The sequence below is a fragment of the Gymnogyps californianus genome, chromosome 17 (genome assembly GCF_018139145.2).
Source record: "Gymnogyps californianus isolate 813 chromosome 17, ASM1813914v2, whole genome shotgun sequence".
In the NCBI taxonomy this organism is placed as follows: domain Eukaryota; kingdom Metazoa; phylum Chordata; class Aves; order Accipitriformes; family Cathartidae; genus Gymnogyps; species Gymnogyps californianus.
The window spans coordinates 12,036,653-12,058,051 of record NC_059487.1 but is presented as its reverse complement, the minus strand read 5'-3'; the positions used below and the strand labels follow the sequence as shown (position 1 = coordinate 12,058,051).

At 43.0% G+C, this 21,399-nt stretch overlaps 1 protein-coding gene across 1 annotated transcript; it reads right to left on the bottom strand.

Annotated features, from left to right (window-relative positions):
* Nucleotides 1–1,110: 1,110 nt before the first annotated feature.
* On the bottom strand, nucleotides 1,111–18,473 carry NPEPL1 (aminopeptidase like 1). Its single transcript, XM_050907364.1, has 12 exons — nucleotides 18,310–18,473; nucleotides 16,870–17,055; nucleotides 15,502–15,672; nucleotides 12,721–12,810; nucleotides 11,942–12,023; nucleotides 11,602–11,744; nucleotides 10,967–11,044; nucleotides 7,299–7,399; nucleotides 6,519–6,642; nucleotides 5,139–5,315; nucleotides 4,344–4,454; nucleotides 1,111–3,507 (listed from the first exon to the last, which is right to left on the bottom strand). The coding sequence occupies exons 1-12, from the start codon at nucleotides 18,457–18,459 to the stop codon at nucleotides 3,349–3,351; spliced, it is 1,572 nt and encodes a 523-aa protein (XP_050763321.1). The 5' UTR covers nucleotides 18,460–18,473; the 3' UTR covers nucleotides 1,111–3,348.
* Between the last annotated feature and the right edge of the window lie 2,926 nt (nucleotides 18,474–21,399).

Genomic DNA, 21,399 nt, shown 5'->3' with positions numbered 1-21,399 from the left:
GGGGGAGTATATTAGCTTGTGCCTAATTGTCAACCTCTTCTTAAATGTGCTGGGCCCACAGCTGCAGTAATTTAAGCTCTAATTCCTAGAAAACAACCTAGAGAGGCACTGCCCTGGCTCTATGCTGCTTCTGGAGCCTGGTGTCAGGTCCTGCGTGACCCTGCTCCGTCTCCTGTGGTTGCTCAGAAGGTGGCTGAGGAGCGGGAGGACATCTGGGAGCCTGGAACTTGGGAGTCCCCAAGATTCAGTTCTCTGCTTAGACACTGAGGTGATCTTCAGCAACTCACTGAGCCCTGTGCTGCTTGGTTATCTCTGAAGGGTTGGTCCAGGGTACCCCGCAGCGTGGAGGACCCAGGACCTAGCAGAGTTTTACGAAACTACGCTGCTGCACACTGCCAGCGTAGGAGTGTTTCTATTTAAAGTTGCTTCAGTGGTGCCAGAATATACTTCAAGAGTAGTCACCTAAATCCACTGAGGTCAGCCTCTGGTGTCTGGAACTGCTTCCTGTGAATAACTGCTGCTTTGTCACACAGAAGGGACTGTAAAGCTAAATGCATTAGTAATTGTGGAGCACTTGGTCAGGATGGCCGTAGAGGCCGTAAGAACATCAGATAGCTTCTGCAATCTCCTCATTTCAGGCTGCGCAGTGATTCGCAGAAGCGGGTGGCAGCTGCAGAAACCAAATTCCAGCTTTGCTGCTCGACACAGGCTTGTTTCTCTTTGGTAACTATCCCCCATGCTAATTTTTGACACTGAGTATCTGCTACTTCTAAGACAGTTTTGGGATCTCCCCTTTTGTAGATTGCCTCCAGGTCTCGTACCAAGATACTTCAGGGCAAATGCCGCAGCAGAAGCTAAAATTGCCCAGCGCCTGAAAGTAGGTAAGTAAATCCAGGTGGTGGAAGCGGGTCTTGAAGGAACTAAAATTCTGCTTGTTAGGGTGTTAAGAAACATTGTGAGCTTAATGGGAATGATCCCAGTGCAAGCTCTGGGAAACAGAAGAAATAGAATCATTTATTTGGTAAATAGAGCTCACAAATCACAAATCTCCTAAGCTTCTGCTCTAGAGAATAGACCTCTTATCTAAACAGAAGGAAATAATAACGTACATTGGGAATAGCAAGAGATTTTATTATGGAATTGAAAAAAAAAAAGCCTTTTTATTTTGTATCTCTGAAATAGAGGAAGCACCAGACCTTTTTACTATTAGGTGTTGGATTGATTTATTTTACTCTGCTTAAGCAAATTTAAGCTCGTTTTCAGTTTCTGATTTCCTAAATATTTATGCTGTTTGCTTTTCAGGTATTTCATATTAGATTTCCTTAATATTAGGTATTTCTTTTTAAAGATGGCTTCTATTAAGTGCATTCCAAATTAAATCCAACAGTATGATATGCTTTGAGACATAGCAAAACTGAAGAATATGATAATCAGTCATCAAAATCTAATTTCTCCTTTATTTGGGCTTGCTGCATTCAGTGAATAACATTAGAATTTAGTCTTAGGCCACAAAACCGCAGGCTACCTTTTATGTAAAAATCTGCCTCATTTGGGCAAAACGCTAAATTCCAAAATTAGAATTGATTAATTTGAAGAGTGTTTCTACAGGCTGGAGATTGAAGACTTGATTTCAGAGCACTGAAATTAGAACACTTTGCCATTAGCTTCAGCGGTCAGACCGAGTCAGTAATGAAAATAACTCTTCATCAACACATTTCCCACAACAGTTTTTGGTACCAGACAGTGCTTTATACTGAGTGTCTAGAATGACCAAAGGCAGAACTCATTTATATATAGATCTCTTAGAACTATGATCAAGTGGACCAGGGAACCAGAAGAGCAAGGGAGAAGAAAATATAGGAAGTAATGAAGTTCTGGCTTTTTTTTTTTTGTTTGTTTAAAAAAAAGTTACATTCTGCCTAAGAATCAAATATAGTCACAAAACCAGAATGAAAAATGTTGCTGCTTCTCCCTTCTGCGTTAAGCTTTCCATGAAGTCTTTAATCAAAGACTCATGCCTAAACCAGATGTGTACCTCATCATTGGAACTCCATCTAAAACCTAGCACCAGTTCTCTCCAGAGATCACCTCCAACACAGGGAAAGGTGTAATTCATCACAACTCAGCTTGACTTTATCGGCAAAGCAGCCAAAAGTGTGTGCTGGGCGGGATTTTTCACCATCAACACTGTGGTTGAGCCAAGAAATGTTTCCAAAGGCTGACGACTGAACCACTGGGCAGGGACCAGCGCTGATTAAAACTTGGTCACTCTGTTCCCAACTCTGCCGCTGACATTACATAAATTGGGGCAAGTCATTTCCCGTGGCTGTCCAAGCCAGACCAGTGCTTGTAAGCTCCTTGTGACTGGCTTATATAGAAACTAACACTATGCATCCCTGATTACTGTTGAATCAAACAAATGAAGTGAATCAGTGCAAGCTCTTCAGAACTGCCCCAAACCATTCAGTATAAGCTATTACTCTATTAGGTCTGTTTTCAGATGTACGAGTGCTGGGAAAAGGAATCTGAACAGAGTAATGATGTCACACGCAAACTTTTGGAGCACTCTGTGTTCTCAGAAATGTAAATAACACCATGAAATGCCACATGGGATACGTAAGCTGCTTTAATAATAATAAATTTATTAAGTGGCAAGAAGCCACTCTGCTTTGTAAACCGATTTTACTCAATCACAGTCCTTCTATTTTTTTCCTCATTTAACATGAATACATTCTGTAATTTGTATGTGAAAGATTTATGTAGAGATATGTTCTGGACCACTCTTGCTGATTTTACTGGTCAGAAAAACATTAAACATGCGGAAACAGCACCTTATTAAAACTATAGGCCTTTTCTCATTACATCTCCTTTGCTGCTAAGCTAAATTGTCACTGAGTAAGCCAAATCTACAGAGGTTTTTTCCCTTGTCCTGTGTTCTGAGATGTAGTGGGGCCTGCAGAAATGTTTGATAAAACCTCACATATAGCAAGTAATTCAGAAGGCTTTGTAAGCAATAGCTGCAGTTGCTTCTTCAGACTAGAGAGAGCTTCTCATGCATTAATGCACTTAGTTAGGTTTTGTGAGGAGCTCACAGGAGGATGTACCCTCTTCCTGATACAGTTAGTTGAGCCTGGACTCTGCACCACTGATATTGTTCAGCAACTGTGTGCACCAATAATTTAAAAAAACCAAGAAATCGGGTTGTTTTTATCAGAAACAAGTAATAAATCTTCTCATGATAGTAAAAAAAATGGCAATTTCTAATGTGTGACATTTTCATTGCTTGAGAATGAATCAGTGCAAAGTGAGGTAACCCATGCAACCCCGTCACTTAGGGCTGGGGGCGCATTAAACCAGTCGCCGCCTTTTGGAATCCCTCTCCATATCTTCAGTGGGAGAGTCTCCATTGCACCCAAGAGGGGACACCATGTTTAGCAAAGGGTCTTCAGATGCCCGTCCAAACAGGGACAGCAACAAAGCCACACCGTAGCCAGTAGCTCGTTCACCCTAGGAAAAAAAAAACCAACAAAAAAACCACACAACAATTCACACTTCAGATTGTATAATCTGAATCTAGTTTTAATTCACCTACTCACTCAACAAGAGCAGTGATGGCACATGGCCACAGCGAATACTCAGGGTCTGTGGCAGGCCTGCTCAGCTTGTGCTTCTGTATCCTTACTGCTATTGGAATGTGTCCTGGTCAGATTAAACCAACACATCCGTTGATTCACATGAGAATAGAGCTCACACTGACTCGAGTGGATTTATGGTAGCATTGTTCAAGGCAGGGAATGTTCCATCCAGCGTGAGCATGGATTTGGAGTATCAGCTGAGTAAGTTTGGTTTAAAAAAACAGGAAGCGGGGGGGAGTAAACTGGCTTGTTTTTTAGGAAAAAAGAATATACACAAGTTCCATCAAAGGGACGAGGGGAAACCCCCAAGAGGAAACAAATGTTTTCTCTGCTGCAGGTCAGCAGGCAGGATGATCAACTCTGGTCAATCATCTTGAAACAATATGGGTGAAAATGGAAGGCTAGGATTATTGCCATGAACAGAAAGCAGGCAAGTTGTCAAAGTTTACAATGATAAAGATGTTGCTGATTAAAGTGACCGTTAGAATATTTTAAAACCCAAATGAAAAATATGAACAGATGGAGCTACCAAAACAAAGAAATTCCCAACACAGATGAGTCAACGCTTTTCAAAAGAACTCTTCTCCACCTGATTCTCTCGCGTTGAATTTGATAGCACAGAACTCAGAGTATCTGCAGGCACAAGCAGTTTTCTTTACCCGGCTTGCTTGCCTAGGAAAGTATCAGAAGTCATATGAACATACTCACCGCATGAACAGGTGCAGCAATATCTATATGGACCCAGACTCCAGGCCAGTCAAAGCCAATGTGAGAAGCAATGAAGAGCCCAGCACAGGAGCTTGGAGTATTGTCTCGGTCCTGTAGAAATAATAAAAATACAGTTGGTCTTGCAAGAAAAGAAAATGCCAATGTTTTATTCTTGCCTACAGAAAAGACAGTTGTGCAAATCTAGTTCGGAGCTTAACGAATGGCCCTAAAACACAGTCTTGCAAACCAACTATACTGTAAATCCTTTGACTTAATCCCTGGTAGCGGTCTGGCCCTGCTCAATTCCTCTTCTGCCCAAGCTCCTTTCTGCAGTGTTTTTGTAACTTAACTGCACATTGTAACTCTCAAATGCAGCAAAAGCAGCTGCAGCAATTCCCGAGGCCTCTGTCCTCAATTTCCTGGTTTCTGCATTCCCAGTTGCTGTCTCTGCTGGTTATATATGAGCTGAGGAATACCCATCTTTACTTCTCAAACGGTCTCCATCTAGGAATTCAGCATTCATCTTAGGGCCATGCTTAAAAGCCAAGCAGCCCAAAGATACCTTTGCAGCAGGCTACCCTGTTTAAAATTGACACTAAATATCAGTGTAGTGACATACAGCCTGCAAAATCCCCAGGTAAAAGACCCTGAAGACCGTAATTGTACGGCCCATTTCTAAAAGATTACAGCCCACATGAGGAGCTTTCAGCCAGCTATCAACAGGCCAGCACATTATCTACAAAACACACATTTTTATGTAATAAATGAAATTTAAAAGAAAAAAAAAAATCTTACTGCCACAGAGTTCTTCATATCAGCTACAGCAGAGGTAAATTCACTGAAGTGGAGCTCAGGGCAATACACAAGAGGATGGACCAAGTCTCCGCAGTTCCTGCCAGCTTTAACACAAGCCTTTTCCCACTCTTCGTTATTGGTAAGGACAGCAGCATGATACTTTCCTGTAGCAATTCCCTAGTGAGATATAAGACAAAATCAGGAAGGATTCACCTTAACTGTGCTGGGTAGGATAATTCTGTACTGCTCCCTCTCAGCATTAACAGCTGCCTTCCATCTAACAAAACCACCAAGAAAAAAATGTCTCAAAACTACTCCACAAGAAGTTAGTGTTACAAATGCAGACAAAGACATTGTAGCTACTGCTGAATCTTTTAAAATTTCTGAAAATCCATTCTGCAGTGAAATCATCTGCATTTGTCTGGCCTATTCAAACCACTGTCCCACAAAAATATTTCTTTATAGTTACTGAGCAAGCAAACTATATCACTTTACAATTACTCATCCTTAGAAATAAAATTAAATCAGCAACGCATTATAAATAAAACATCTCACACACACACACACACGCGCGCGCGCGCAGAGGATAGCCCAGCAATGTGTGTCCATCACACGAACAGTCTGAATGTAACATCCTCATGCACTGGAAAGGTTGCTTCCTTCCAAATATACAAAATCCAGAAGCCACCATCACACCAGTTTTCCAGTAGGACAATGATGGGAAACTTTCAAAAGATTGATGTTTACACCAATGTATGCAACATTCATGCTTCTAAAATTTGCCACCATTTCTCCTCCTGATACGAAGACCAATTCATCTTCTAGAAAAGTAAACCACAAGAATCGCTGCTCATCAATATAACCTTCTATAAAACAGGAATGGATTTCAAAAAATAAGAGCATTAAATTTGTACCCTTGTATCATTCTGTGTATGACTTACAATGTAAGCCATCTTATGGACAAGAAAATTCCTGATCACTATCATCGAATCAGTTCTGCTAATTATAAAGCTACTGAATTGCAAACATTGAGTACTGGATCACTTACATCAGCTGCTAATGTCATCATAAGAATACCATTTTTTCTTGAAGTACGCAAACGCAAAAAAGTTGCATAAAAACCCAAAAAACCCCTGCTTGAGTAATGCAGTTATAAATGTAACACATTCATAGCACATGTCATGTGCATAGAGGATTACAGTTTACTGGGGTTGCTGTTGGCAACTTTCTCATGTACAAGTTTAGGAAGCCACCATCAAGCACAACAGTTCACGATATCTACCTTCCCCCAAAGACTAGCAGGACAGAGGCAGAGAAGAGTATAACGCACAGACAGTAGAAGGATGCACCCTCTGCCTGCTAGCAGTTCTGTACCAGTACCTGAGCTCCAGTAAGAGTGGCCATATCAAGAATGATATCAGCTCCAAGATCTTTGCATGCGTAAGCTACTCCATCAGCCAGTATCAGTCTACCTTCTGCATCAGTGTTATTGATTTCCACAGTTCTAGGAAGAAGAGAGGGCATTTAATACAACAGTGCTTCAGGCTGGAAGTTAAGACTCATCTGTCTGGACTAGAATACTGGATGAGAAAGCAGACTCAAACCTAATGTGCTTTCTTATTTGACTCCGCAAGTCTGTATGACTGCTTATTCCCCAGCTGCAAGCATCCAGACAGAACACACATGGAAAAGGGTTGTAATAGTACTGTCCTCATGGCTGGGTCTACTTGTTGGGCCTGTATAATGCCTAGCATGTCGAGCTGGGATGTTACAAATTACTGCCATACAAAGAGGTCTCATACTCTGCTTAAAACAAGAAGAGATTCTTATACAATGGTAGCCTGCCTCTGTGACTGAGACAATATAGACTACAGATGGACGCAGAAAACTGACTGTACTGCAAAAAATGCCTAAACCTGAGTGCTTTAAGGAAACTTCAGCTCACAATATATGATATGTATTTTGATGTGTATTTACATACCCAACAGGAAACTCTACACACACTTAAAACTCACTACTGTGGCTGTCTGAAGTACTATTATCAATATTTAGGGAAGCTGATGAGGGACGGGTTCACAATCTGCATGGTACTCAGATAAACAGAACCAAAAATGATGTTTCCTCTCAATGTTTCTGTGAAAAGGATAGATACAATCTTACTTTCCAGAGTAAAGAACATGAATGTCATCAGGTCTTGTTGCACGTGGTCCGACTGCATTCTCGGCCAAACAAAAAACAGCATGAAGATTGTCTTTAAAACCCTGTAACAACAATAGGAGAGAAATGGCTTTTGATTCACATCAAACTAATTTATTGGGACTGAAATCAATGAGGGATTAAGACTTCTTGACAGCAATGCCACTAATTACATGGGAAATCTGTGAGGAATGTCTTGTATCTTGAAGCTGAGGCCAAGAGCTATAGAAAGCAGGCGAGGAGGTAACATCTAATACTGGTTTTAGAGTTCTCACTGGAGAGTGAATAAAAGCCTATATGCACATGACAGACAATTGGCGAAAGGATCTAGAAAGCCCTTGTCAATTAAGCAGTGATCAGTACAATCTTCTCTCACCTGATTCCCTGGGAAGAGCATGTTCAGCTCTTTACAGCCAGCTCCAGTAAGATCTTCACAAGCACAACTCCAAAGCCCACAGAGCTCACCAGAAAACTGCCAGGCTCACTGAGACCACACACTAAGTCACTAAACTACAGTACCCCTGTACGAAAATCAGCAGAATACATCTCCAAAGATGCGACACTTCACTCATCTAATTTTAACACAACTCTAACATTGACTCACCACAGAGATCACAAACAACATGTCCGGACTGTGTAACTCCTTCACCTTTCGTAGCCACAAAGGAAGGATCCAAGCAACGGATGCATTCAACATGACAATTACAAAGGCTTGTGAGAGGACATTACACAGCCAGTCAGGATGCTTGGGATTATTTTCCAAACCCTGTATTTTCCACTGCTTTTATTTAGTCTCCAATAACAACAAAGATACAACTGAGGCCATTTGAGAAACTGAGCTCCTTCCCATCATTTCTGCCAGACTGGGGAAGAGCCTACAGTAATAGTGGAAAAAGATGGAAATAATAAAGGCTAACATGCAGCCATTTGTGAACTGTATACTTTCCCTAAAAAACCAACCCCAGGTGAACAGATTCCATCTCTGAGAATTTTGTTGGAAAGTAACTTTGATTGTGACAATCCTGGAACATGGCAGAACTCCATGTGTCAGTGGATATCCGAGCTGCCAACGACACAGCTCGCTGCCCTTCAGCATCCAACCTGCACCACAGGTCAGATACACGCTACCAGGATCTATCTTCTCTCTTTCCATGTAAAACCAAAAATATCCATGGCTAAGATGAATTTGGGTTGTTTTGGTTTTTGGGGGGGGGGGGGGGGGGCGGGTGTTTGTTGGTTTTTTTTAATGTATCATTCCTGCTGGGAGGCACACAGCATTTTCAAACTCTTTTTTTTTTTTCCCCCTTAGCCTCCTCTCTTCTGGCATTTCTGGTTTGAAATCAAGTGCTTATATGGTTATGGATATTTTAAAATGCATGATGATTTTGTTATTTATACAACGGCTGTATTGTGTGGAGGGATCCTAGGAACAGAAAGGGAGACAGCAGCATTTAACAAATAAAAACATAGTTCCTCCTCAACTGGGACACCTAGCCTTAAAAACATTCCTAGGGAAATCAGGATCAGTTTTACTGTTAATCTCTTGATAACAGTCCGTAGCTGAAGAAATCTGGACTTGCTGAATCAGCTCATGTTCTGAAGTCTAAAGGGCAAATGCATCAATCAAAACCTTTCAAAATAATGGGCAGCGTCTAGAAGCCACAAAGTAACTTTGCAGTTTCTAGTCCAGCCAGTGGGCAAACAACATTGTTGATGAGATAACCCTCCATCTATGACCCTGGGCTCTTCCCAAAACAGTCTGTGCAGCAAAAACCCCACTCCATTCACAATCTCTCACTGGACTGCACCAAATTTTCCTTCTCCAAGTGGGAGATGCGGTTAATCTACTGCCAAAAAGTGAAAACCCGCTTCCAGTATCAGTTGCCTTTTCCTAAATCTCATTCTGTCTGTAGCTCTTCAAAAGCAGGATTCGCTATGTTAATGTGCAGGATCAAGAAGGATGTCAAAAACTCAAGTGAATGTTCTTCTCTTCTCCCTTGTGTTAGAAAGGTCACAACGAATGAAGTGCATCTTTCTAGGAAAAATCACTTGCTTAATTTGCTATCCAAAGCCTTTTTAAATCATGTTGTAAAACTGTTGAACAGCATGTAGGCAGATATTTTCTGAAGATGGGTAATAACCTCTGCCCCTCTTCCCACTGAACTTTCTATCCAACACACACTTCCAACTTCAGTCTCTGTGACAAAGCATAGCTAATTTAAACCTCTTCCAGCTTTCTATTATTCTTAAGAGCATTTAAAAAAAAAGTCTTGAAACAGTAACAACAACTAATTCTTTCCACTGCCTATCTGAATACATTTTCTGCAGGGATTTCATTAACAGATCTTCCTACATGAGGTTGTAAAATTAAGCAGCAAGATCATTCTTTTGTTTTTACATATAAAGGCATAGATTTCTTGTGAGGTATGACAGCTTCTTCAGGCTCAGTTTGTCAAAACATATCATGGCCACTATATTCATTGTTACAATAACTGCATATGAAATGACAGATCACTTACGTTCACACCTACTGTGATTGTGAACGCAACTTCTCTCAGTGCAGATAATTACACACAAAACTACTTTGGAAACAAGGACTGAATCACCGAAAGAACGCATCGCATCCATGGCTTTCCCAGACTCTCCCAAAGCACTGTGTAAGTTCTAGCTCTTGACCCTTGCAAATGCGTGATCTAACTTTCTGAAGGACCTAGTTATGGAAACCTAGCTGTTTTGCCTAAGATGTAGCTCACAAATCTGTTTTCAATTTTAAGTCTCTGCAGATAACTGTGAAGTTTACAATCTTTCCACATCAAACATGCTGCTAGGGCCAAGGCACAGAGCTAAACTGTTCAGAAGTGGGAATTTGGCACTGATCATGCCCTGGACAAAGCTTCCATCAGATCTGTGCATTAATCTGCAGCAGTAAATGTTCTTTGAACTTTGGATACTCCTTGGAGGCAATAGCTGCTCTGTCAGCAAGACTCAGTCACTGGATTTGTGGAGAGGGCAGAGTTTTATTGGCAGCAGCCACTTCTTTTCCCCAGTTCATATTGTTAAAGCACAATATGCACTTTTTTAATTCTTCATATTTCAATACCTGGCTGCTTCTCAGCTCCCCTACTACTTTCTGACCACAGGAGCAAACCAACAAGCAGATCCTGATGAGACTAGAGCTGCCACTTCCCCAGTAGGTTAATATTAGAACTGGCACAGGATTTGGAATATGGACAGACTTCATATCCCAGAGTCACTCATCCCCTTCTTTGCTAAGGGGATGACAGCTGCCCCAAATCCCAGAGCTTAAACAAAATCAGCACTGGATCGGGTATAAACCTGATTCAAGGAACTAGAAACCACTCAGTCCGCAGAACAAACCCTGAAATTCAAGAAAGACTCTTAAAAAAGAAATTAGCACTCAAGGAATTTCTCACAATTCTCAAGATCCCGGTAAAGATTTGAAGCATTTTCCTGAAATAGCAGAAAGAGCAGAGTGGCTCAAGATCACTTGAGCAGTGGCAGGTCAGAACTTCAGGATTAGACTGGCCCCCATATCTGGGAATATATCCAAAAGCCAGGCAGCTCCTTGGCAATGCTGGGATACATGATATCAATTAACACATTTTACTTACTTGCTTTACAGTGGCTTTGAAGGCACCCAAAATAGCAGCTGCTCCACCACAGTCTCGTTTCATTCCAGGCATAGTAGTCTGTTTAAACAGAACCATAGAATTTTTTTTTTTTCTTTAAAAGAGAATTTCACAGTAATGCCTGCTAAAACTAATATTTCTGATGATTCTGTAACTCTGGTCTTGAAAGTGCTCAGCCATAACAGAAACACAGAACACGTGCATCTGCTTATTGGTGGATCTTGCCTTAGAACTGGAAAATACTAAACCTCTGCTGCTAATTTGTTAGAAAAGAAAAAAGAAAAAGGTTGTTTACAAGATTCGCACTAAGGTCAACTCAAATGGGTTTTGGATCTATCTCCAAAATCAGAAATTAAACATCTTTGTTTCTAGCTTTCTCCTGGCAGTGGGCAATACTTAAAGGGCAAAATATCAGGTAGCTATTTAACTGCTCTGTAAAGTGTTCCTTGAATCCTATTTGGTCTTCTCCCCTGATAGTTTGTGTCCATATGGATGACAGTAGATCAAATGTTTACTCAAATAAATATACTTTGGTTTCCTACAGACATTAACTGAATTATTTCCATCAGAAAACAACACTGTAAGCAAAGGCAGCAGAAGAACAAGCGTTTATGTACCTTTCCCTTAATGCTGAGTCCTCCAGTGTCATACACAATACCCTTGCCCACCCATGCAATGGTCTGTGTAGCACCATCTGGAGTGTGACTGAGAACTGCTAGGGCTGGAGGATGCAGAGCTGCCTTGCCAACTCCGTAGATACCTGGAAAATAGAGAATTAAACCACTTGTGGGGAAGAAAGACTGTGAGGAGCAATCTGTGGCTAGTTTCTGTAAAACATCTTCGAATACTATGGGCAGTAAAACTGTTTAAAAAATGGGCAAATAAAACATTACAATGGAGACGGCAAAACATTCCAATTAACTGCTAGGAAAAAAGCTAATTTTCAACAAGATATACCTCCAAAGCCTTTCTCTTTCAGCTCCTCATCTCGAATAATGGTAGGAGTAATCCCAAGATCCTTGCCAACTTTTTTGATTTCCTTAATCATTAAAAGAAAAAGAACATTGTCAGTCGGTCATCAGAACAACACATTTGTGTCTTTCCACACATATGGGTACCCACTGATGGGTTTTGTGCGATTTTTGCATGCATACACATACAAACATTCACAATTTTGGGAGTGGTGCTGGATTTCCAATGGCCTAATTCCACTGAGACATCCTTGATTTACTATGGCATGAAATACAAATTTGACCTTTAAGCTCCGCCAATAAAAGAAATCTTCAGAGGTAAAGGCCAGCTGTTCACTCTATTGGATCATGATGCAATAGGACAGGTATATTTTCATTCTCAACAGCTTTCCAGATCTTTATGATAAAACTCATTTGGAAACATGTCAACTTCTGTCCCATAATTTCAGACACTCTTATCACCATCAGGCTTAAGACGACACTAGCACTGGCAAAGAAGCCAGTGTCACAACCAAATCAAGAACTCACTTCTTCTGACTCCCAGTGCCTTACCCCAAGCTGTACACTCTGCCTCCTTCCAACTTAATCAAAGTTCTACAAAATATTAAAGGCCAAAGAAATAGCCTCAGCGTCCTTGGACAGGTTCTTTGATGTGCTTCCCACTGCTGACATACAGGTTTTGCTAAGAGATAGCAACACTAGTTCTTGATTACTGTAGTCTAGACTTACAATTAGTAACTCTTACTCATCAGGTGTATTACCTACCTCCAGGAAGTTATCTGTGTTCATCTCATTGCATGGGGTGTCCACAATTCGAGCAGCCAGCCTGACTCCTTCTGTAGCACTTGCCAGACACTATGAAAAGAAGTGAGGACACCTGAGAACTGGCCTTGGTTTAGCTGGTTTTCTGCATAGCTTTGCATTTAGTCCTATGCAGCCTACACCAGATGTGTGGTTCCTCTGGAGCACATTAATGCTTAACTGCAAACAATCACAGGCAGATGTACAGTATTAAATAATGTCAACCAAGCTAACCATTATTTTTTGTGTGTGTTAAGCTTAAGTATTTTTCCCTGTGCTTTGATTTCTAAGCAACTGTATTCCTTCCCACAGTGAATTGATATTGCAAAATTAGTAGCCTTCTCCACTATCAAAGGGAGACCAAGAAAGCAATGTGAGGTGGAGGAAAGAAAGATAAGAGGAAGCAAACTGAGGAAGTTAAAATGAGCTTGTAGGCTGCTTGGGGTGGAAACCGGCAGAGGTTACATAATCTGCAACATGGGAAACCACAGTGTTTATATGTGGCAGGCAGAGTGGCTGAGTGCAATAAAGATTCCTACCATAAGACATTCTATATGGCAGGCCCATGGGGAATGTGAAATATTTCATATTTGTGTAAAACATGCCTGCATCTGTTTCCTCATTTCTGTGGCAAAATGGACTGACCCTCACCTGGACTGAGTAAAAACTTATCTAAACAAGACAGAATCAAAATGGTCAACAGTGAGCATGCCAAGGCTGTTTCCTTAAAGAAGGATCCTCCTGGCAAAAAGGACAATGAGGGCACCAGACGCTAAGCTTCAACTTTTAACTCCTGTGAATCAACAACTCGAAACAAAAAGACTAGGTGGAAGGAAACTTCGTTCAAGCTTTCCAGTAGCCACACTACACTGAAGACCACACACAGCAGTCGGGTGAGTCAAGATGGGTTTCAAAGGAATCTGATGTGTTGGATAGTCATTCATGCTGAGGTATCTGAAGTTTGGCTTGGCCAGACTGGCCTAAGGACTCTATACATTCTGTATCCCAGCAGACTCATGAACCTTGGCTTGCTTTGGAATGGTGCTCGATTCCCTACAATTACTTTTGATTGCTTTACTTCCCCTAAAGGGATAAGACCTCCTCAGGAGCCAAGCTAGGTTTGGAGTGATTCACCATTAGGGCCATGCAGGTAAATGGAGGTGCTCTAACCCAAAGGCCAAGTCTAAGGAAAACAACATGACTTACAGAAATAAGCTGTGCCTCGGTTTGGCTTCCAGGGTACTCAAGAGAACCTGGATAATGGCAGCCTTTAATAAGTGCCTTGTAAAACTATGACAATCCCTGCTAGTCCTCACCATAAAATATCCTGGACAATGCAGTAGGTGCAAAATACAGCAGCATGCTGAGGGAGAGGTTTAGCTAAAAAAAAATCCTACCACAAGCCTCTTCCATGCTCTACATTAGCTGTCTGGTGCTGGTTGAATTTAAGGGGTGAAAACTTAGCTTGGAGGAAGCCAGTAATAGTTTTGGCATTGACATCAAGGGGAAGAACAGGAGGTAGAAATAATTTCAGCTTTGTTTTTCAGTTATAAACAACCCAAGTGGTTTGGAATCTACCTATCTGAAGGAACTACTTTTGACACCAGTTATGTTTTTTCTGATTTCTAATTTCCAAAATTTACTCTATCCCAGTCAAAACCAGGACAGGGGCATGGAAAAATTGAGTGATCAACAGCTGTACTCATAGCATGTCTCTCTTTGTCACTTTCACTGAAAACTGGTCTGGCATCATTTGCTGTGGCCAAATCAGTTCACAGGGTAAGGACAAATTATGCAGGAAAAGATACTGAAAGAAAAAAAAAATACCCTAAAGCTACTATTCTGTGAATTTCAGATGCAGCAACACCGTATCCTTTGTCAAATCCATTGCCAAAATTTTTAAGGGATTTGTATAACCTCACTGACTGATCAGCTAAGCGAGTGTCCATCTGTACTGGAGCACAGAACCTGGAGCACTGAACAGCAAGTTGCCTAACAGCTTAAGTGCAAACCTTGGAATAGCTTTTAAGTTAGGATCTTCAAGAGGAATGACCTAGCATACTAAAAGTTACCTGATGTGGAGCTTCCTCTCTGTCACAGTCAGGTGCAAGGGAAACAGTCTTTGATTATCTGCTACTGGAAGACGACTTAGACATATTTAACTGTTATGTATAACTCATCTCCAAGCTGTATCATTTCTTAGGGTCTTGTTTCTGGCTACACTTCTGCTAGAAAAACTCAGCCAAAGAGGTACATCAGACAGAAACAGCAGAGGCCACATGTGATCTCAGAATAAGTAACTTTTAGTGACTTCACTGTGATATTCACCTGCACAGCCACATACAGATTTTGCCTGGGTAAAAGAAAGTGAGAAGCCCACACACCGAAGGCAATGTAATATTAAAGGCTAAAAATACACTGTTTGCATCTATGATAAACATGAGAAAGGAGACATTTTCTTTGTGCTAGTTGTTTCGTGTTTTCCACCCCTGAAATCTAAATTCTGAATAACATCTTCAGCCTTTGCTGGAGTAGTATGTTCAATATTCCTACTCACAGGTGCTGTGAACTGATCACTTTCAAAGCACTTTGACCTAGGATAATTTATTACTTTAGATACAACACCTATTCCACATGTAGCCTGAGACAGATGTATTTATGCATGCAATAAATTGAAGAAAAACAATAAAAAGTATTTCAGGGAATAATAGAAAAAACTGATGACAGAAAAACCCAAAATCTTACTTTAAGTGTTGCCACTTCTATTGGTCCATTGTTTTGTCCAACCAGGAAAAACTCTACCGTTACAGTTTTCTTCTCTGTGCGTCTTGATGCACTGGACCGATGTGTGAATAATGGGAAAGCCCTGGCCAACGCACAAGCAGAAGCGAAGACTTCAGACCGCTCACAGACCATCTGAAACACCAGCCAGAAGACAAGCAAGTCAGACAACATTAGGGAAGTGGAAGACTACATTTAAAAGCATCTGTTACCTGTGATATTATTGGTGAAGAGGGGGGGGGAAAAAGGGGGGTGAGGGGGAAATAACTGATGTCTGAATCAAGACATACTCATACGTCATGTTTTGCATGGATGGAGTGGCAGTACGAACAGTACCACATCGAACTGGTTCAGTTCATTTCCCATATGGAAATTAATTACACTGCTGGACTTGACTGTGTGCGAATTAGTACATCCTTATAAGGGAGCTGGACTGCTTCAATTATACTAGTGCAATTAACACAGGTTAGCCTACAGATCAAGACAAAAAAAAGCACAGGAACAATACATGAACAATACATGTTCAAAACAAAAGAAACAAAGAGAGAAACGATATGAGAATGTGGCTAATACTAACCCAAAAGCTTTTTAACATATTACAGAATAACATAACAGAATGTTTTTCTGAAGTTCATTACAGAAATTACCAATGGATAGCAGTTTTAGCTAAACATTTTCAAAGTTAACTATAAAGGAAAAAAATTAAGTAGAGTTATTACTCTTGCAGATAAGTTTTCCAAGTGAAGAGTACAATTAGATTTTGTTACTGACTACATGAGTCTTCTCTAACAACCTAGAAATCTGAATTAATCTGGAGAAGCCATAGAAACAAATCACAAATTCATCAGGCTCATACAGAAGATGACCAAAGCAGTCCAAGAGCTTGTCCTGCAAAGGACTCACATTGGAGCATTAGTTTGCATTAAGACTTTTAAAACCCACTGAATAACACAAACAAGGCACCTTAAATGGATTATGCAATACAGACATAGCACCCTCCATGCAGGCTACATCAATCTTCTAAAGCATGTGCTAATGTCATAAATTCTAGTTCGAAAAAAGCCACTACTGGTTCCCTTTGCGTGGACATTCCTAGTTGAAGACATTCCATACATATCCAACCTTAATTCCCTCCAACCGCTTGAGCATGCATAAGCTATTATAGTCAGGTCTTGTTTACGCGTCAGTGCAAAACGACTTATAAATGTCAGTATAATTATATCGGTAAAAGTTGCCCACCTCCAGTCTCCTTGGATACAGCTAAAATCCTGAAAACTTGAGAAAATACTTGACTAGACATTTCACCAGAAGCATTTTCAAATAGCCACTTACAACAATACATCTGTTGACACCTCCTGGAAGGCAATTTCTAACCAGGCGGGTGATGAACTGAGCTGCAGATGGACTATTGTGCCGGCTGACCCTGGAAGGCAATGCGGCCACAGTGGCGTAATTCAGGTAGAGAGGGCAGCTGTCGGTGGGGTTTGGATTCAGAGTGCTTAAAGCGGATTGCCATATCTGGGGAGAAAAGAAGAATTTAAAGACAAAGAACTGTAACGGACTTTTCTTTCAATCTCATTCCCACTATATTTAGGCACTCTTTAATTGCAGGATTTTAGGTGTTGGAAACAAAGAAATTATGCATACACTTTTAAATGCAATAACCTCTAGAGTGAAAAGAAACAGGAAATACGACGAACCTGTTTATTAACCAGAAAACACAAATGTAGTTTCCATTACAAGCATCTCTTTTAAACCATATGAATTAAAATTTAAAACCACACCATTTAGTGCAAAGGCTGCTTCAGAGCCTTTTGAAGTTGAGACAGCTTTGCTAGTGATAAATAAATGGATTGATTTGCTAGTCCTGAGTGATTGTTTCACATAGCAATTTAATCAAAAACAACCAAAAAAAAGAAGGCTGAACATTGTCATAAAAGACTCGGGAGTCCAGCAAAAAAACCGGCCAAACATCTAGCGACCTAAAAGCCGGGATGCAAAACATTTATCATTTTACCACAAGCCATCAACACCATCTAAATAAATAGGTCGGCATATCCCACCGCAGCAGCTGAAAGCAGGGGAGGGGGAAGCGCTGCCATCTCGCTCACCCTGTGCAGGGAGCGAGGCTCAGCCTCCCGCTGCCCATCTGGCACCTGAGAACGCGCATTTCAGTAATTACGTTAATTGCGGACATCCCCGTGTCACCTCAGAGGAGGGCAAAGCACTTCCCACCCGTCGAGCAGGGCACGAGGGGTGTGGGAGCGAAGTCGCGGTGCTTCACCCGCGGGTGGGGAAGGGCCGCCCGGCTCCCCCCGCCGCAGCAACAGGCTCCTGCCGGGGCCCGCTGCCGTCCCCGAGCCCGGCCCGCCGAGCGGGGCGGGGACCGGCTCATTTCCCCTTTATTTTTCCGTTAAGGGCCACTCCGAGGGGGTTTCACGGGGCAAAACCCTCCTGCTCTGGGCTTCAAGGCCGGGCCCCCTCCCGCGGGCCCTGCAGGCTCCTTCCCCGCCCGGCCGGGCGCCGGCCACCCTCGCCGCAGCAGGCCCGGCGCCGCGCAGGCAGCCGCAGGCCGGGCGAGCCCCCGCCTCCCCCGCACCACGAGGCCGCTCGGGGCCGGGGCGGGGAGACGCGGCCTCGGGGGGGCCCGCGGGCGCCCCGGGGGGGGCGGTGCCGGGGCCGCGCTCCCCCCCGCGCCGGGGCCGCCGCCTCAGGGTGGTGGTGGGGGGGGGTACAGGGGGACAGGGCGCTCCCGCCGCGGCCCGGCCTCACCTCCTCGGTGACCCGCGGCTGCAGCTTGCCCCGCAGCTGGGCCCAGGGCAGGCGGTGGAGGTTGTGGAGCTGGCCCAGGACGAGCAGCGGGCGGCTCTGCGGGTCCGCCTCGCCGGCGCTGGCCTGGAACTCCAGCTGCACGTTCGCCATCTTCCTGTCCCCCAGCCCGGCTCGGCCCGGCCCGGCCCGGCCCGTCCGCACAGCTCCGCCCCGCCGCCCGGCGCCGGCTCCCGGGGCGGGCACCACGGCGGCGCGGGCGGCCCCCGGCGGCAGCGGCGGGCACCGCAGGCGGGCAGCGCGCCGGGCCGGGCGGGGCGCGGGACCCGGATGCGGCGGGGGGAGCCGGCCGGGCCCGGCCCGCGGAGAGCAGGGGCTTCCCGTCGCCTTCTGAAGCCCCCGTGCTGCGGGCCCCTCACAGCCCCGACGCGGGACCGGCGCCCTCGGCTTTGCACCCAGGCACGACGTGCGGCTCGTTCGCGTCGGGATTCCCACGCACAACGCGCGTGTGTAACGGCGGTGTCCTCCGTGCCTGCGCTGGGAGCTCTAGGCTAGAAAAAAGCCTTGTGCCAGGCCTTTGTGTTTGACCCGAGTTTCAGAAAACACACGAGTAGATCGGGGGTTTTACAATTTCACAGGTTATAGAGGAAAATGCAAAAAAAAATACACGGTAACGCTGCTGTGCGAAGTGTGAGATCCCGTGTCCTGCTGCATGCATCAAATCGTACCGTGCTTTCAGAGAGGGAAAGGTGTTGGTACTAACCCAGCTACCTCCATGTACAACTGACAGGCAATTGTATCAAGCTGAAAGTCTGTATTTCCCCTTCCTAATGCCATTTTAGGAGGGAAATGCTTCGTTTTGAAAGTGTGAAGTTACATAGGGATAAAAGCAGAAAAAGCTGAATTTCTCTTTTCCTCATGAAGTTATATATCGGATAAAATGTACATCAAAAAAATATTCCAGAAACAGAGGAAAAAGCCAAAATAGGCTCTGAGCTACAGCATGGGGATTCGCTAGACAGAAACAATGTTTTCCAAATGCCAGCTTTAATAGTAAATTTAAATGTTGTTTTAAATATAATAGGGTATTTATCCTCCTCTTTTATATTTGCAAAGCACCTCCTATTAATGTTAGGTCAGTACGGAATTGATACTTGTTAATCTGCAGCTAGGAAAGCTAGGAAAGTCTAAACATTAGAAAGGGAGTGCACTTCCACTTATACTGGAAATGCGAATGCTGATGCATATAATGGAAATACATCTAAAAAGAAAAAAAATATTAGGTTGAATTGCAGAAAAAGTAACTCTAAAAAAAAGTTACTCTAAGGTAAAAGAGACTCTTACCTTAGAGTAAGGTCTCATTTGGTCTCTGAAAGGACATTATGGAAACTTTATTGCCTGATGCATTTAAAATTAGCCTGAATAAAAGATCTAGCAAAATCTGTTGCAGACATCAGTCATGCATGCTCACGGACTGGATGGGATAACCCAATAAACAAGCTCCAACTCCAGCTTTTATGAGTCTCTTTACTGAACCGCAGAACATAAACTGTTTAGGGGCTCGCTATTATTCCAATATGTATAGTCAGCGTGGGAGATATGCAAGACAATAACACACAGCAATTATTTCAGGACTGAGACATTCCAAAGATTCTACCAGGCAGTAAGCTCCTAGTCATTGAGTACAAATTCTGCTATTCCTGCTACTGCAAGAATATCAATACAGCGCTGTCCCCGAATCCACATTACCTGAAAGGTAAAAAAAGCAGTAGGAAATACTCATCTAACCCTCGATCCTTCCTTCATTACAGTTAGTTAAGGACAGCAGAGGAGGGTCCTCGTCAAGGTAATAGGCTGAGTGAGAACATCAATTCTATCTATAGTACAGAAGCTTCCTACATATGTTCCACTAACAGTAGCTGCCAACATTTCTACCTGTGGAATAGTAGCCATGGCTCTACTTGAGCCATAGTGGAAGCTGCAGCATGGACCAGTCTTCCATGGCCACTCCAATTATTGATCCTCTACAAGTATTTATGGAATTAAGCCACTAAAACATAATCTTACATAATTCATCATAATTACTATGCAAAATCATAATGGATTCCCTGTTGTCGTGGTTTAACCCCAGCCAGCAACTAAGCACCACGCAGCCGCTCCCTCACTCCTCCCCCCTCCCAGTGGGATGGGGAGGAGAATCGGAAAAAAAATTAAAACCTGTGGGTTGACATAAGAACGGTTTAATAACTAAAGTAAAATAAAATATAATACTAAAAATAATAATAAAAAATATAATGATGATAATAATAATTGTAATGCAAAGGAATATAACAAAAAAAGACCAAACAAAAAAGAAATAACACCCAAGAAAAGAACAGTGATGCACAACGCAATTGCTCACCACCTGCTGACCGATGCCCGAGCAGCGATCCGCCCCTCCCGGCCAACTCCCCCCAGTTTATATACTGGGCATGACGTTCCATGGTATGGAATATCCCTTTGGCTAGTTCAGGTCAGCTGCCCCGGCTCTGCTCCCTCCCAGCTCCTTGCACACCTGCTTGCTGGCAGAGCATGGGAACTGAAAAATCCTTGACTTAAGATAAGCGCTACTTAGCAACAACTAAAATATCAGTGTGTTATCAACATTATTCTCACACTAAATCCAAAACACAGTGTACCAGCTACTAGGAAGAGAATTAAGTCTCCCCCAGCCAAAACCAGGACAATATCCACCCCTTATTCTATACCATTTACATCATGCCCAGATCCCACACTTTCCGATACATTTCCAATTAATCACTACCACTTTTCCTGTCTTTTAATATCACAGATATCATTCCCACAGTCTATGGGCCATCTCTGTCAAATGTCTGTTGAGTTCATTCAGTCCATGACTTTGGGCTCCATCTGTCGTAAGAGTCTGTGTGGACAGGAGGGATGGTGCAAAGTTCCCTCAGTCGGCAGAACGGGATCGGGCTTTGGTGCGGTGCGGCGGGCGGGTGACACTGGGCGCAGCAGGAGGATGGTATGTGGTGTTGGATTGTTGCATGCTGCAGTCAGTACTGGTTCCATCACTACTGCGCTTTGCTCGGT

What these genes read in the sequence shown, in the direction of transcription:
- NPEPL1 (XM_050907364.1), bottom strand. Translation starts at nt 18,459, where the DNA reads ATGGCGAACGTGCAGCTGGAGTTCCAGGCCAGCGCCGGCGAGGCGGAC. An exon ending in CATGTTCTTTACTCTGGAAA is followed by an intron (nt 6,643 to 7,298) that starts GTAAGATTGTAT and finishes TCTTCTTCCTAG; the next exon opens with AACTGTGGAAATCAATAACA. An exon ending in TTGCTGCACCTGTTCATGCG is followed by an intron (nt 3,508 to 4,343) that starts GTGAGTATGTTC and finishes TTTTTTTCCTAG; the next exon opens with GGTGAACGAGCTACTGGCTA.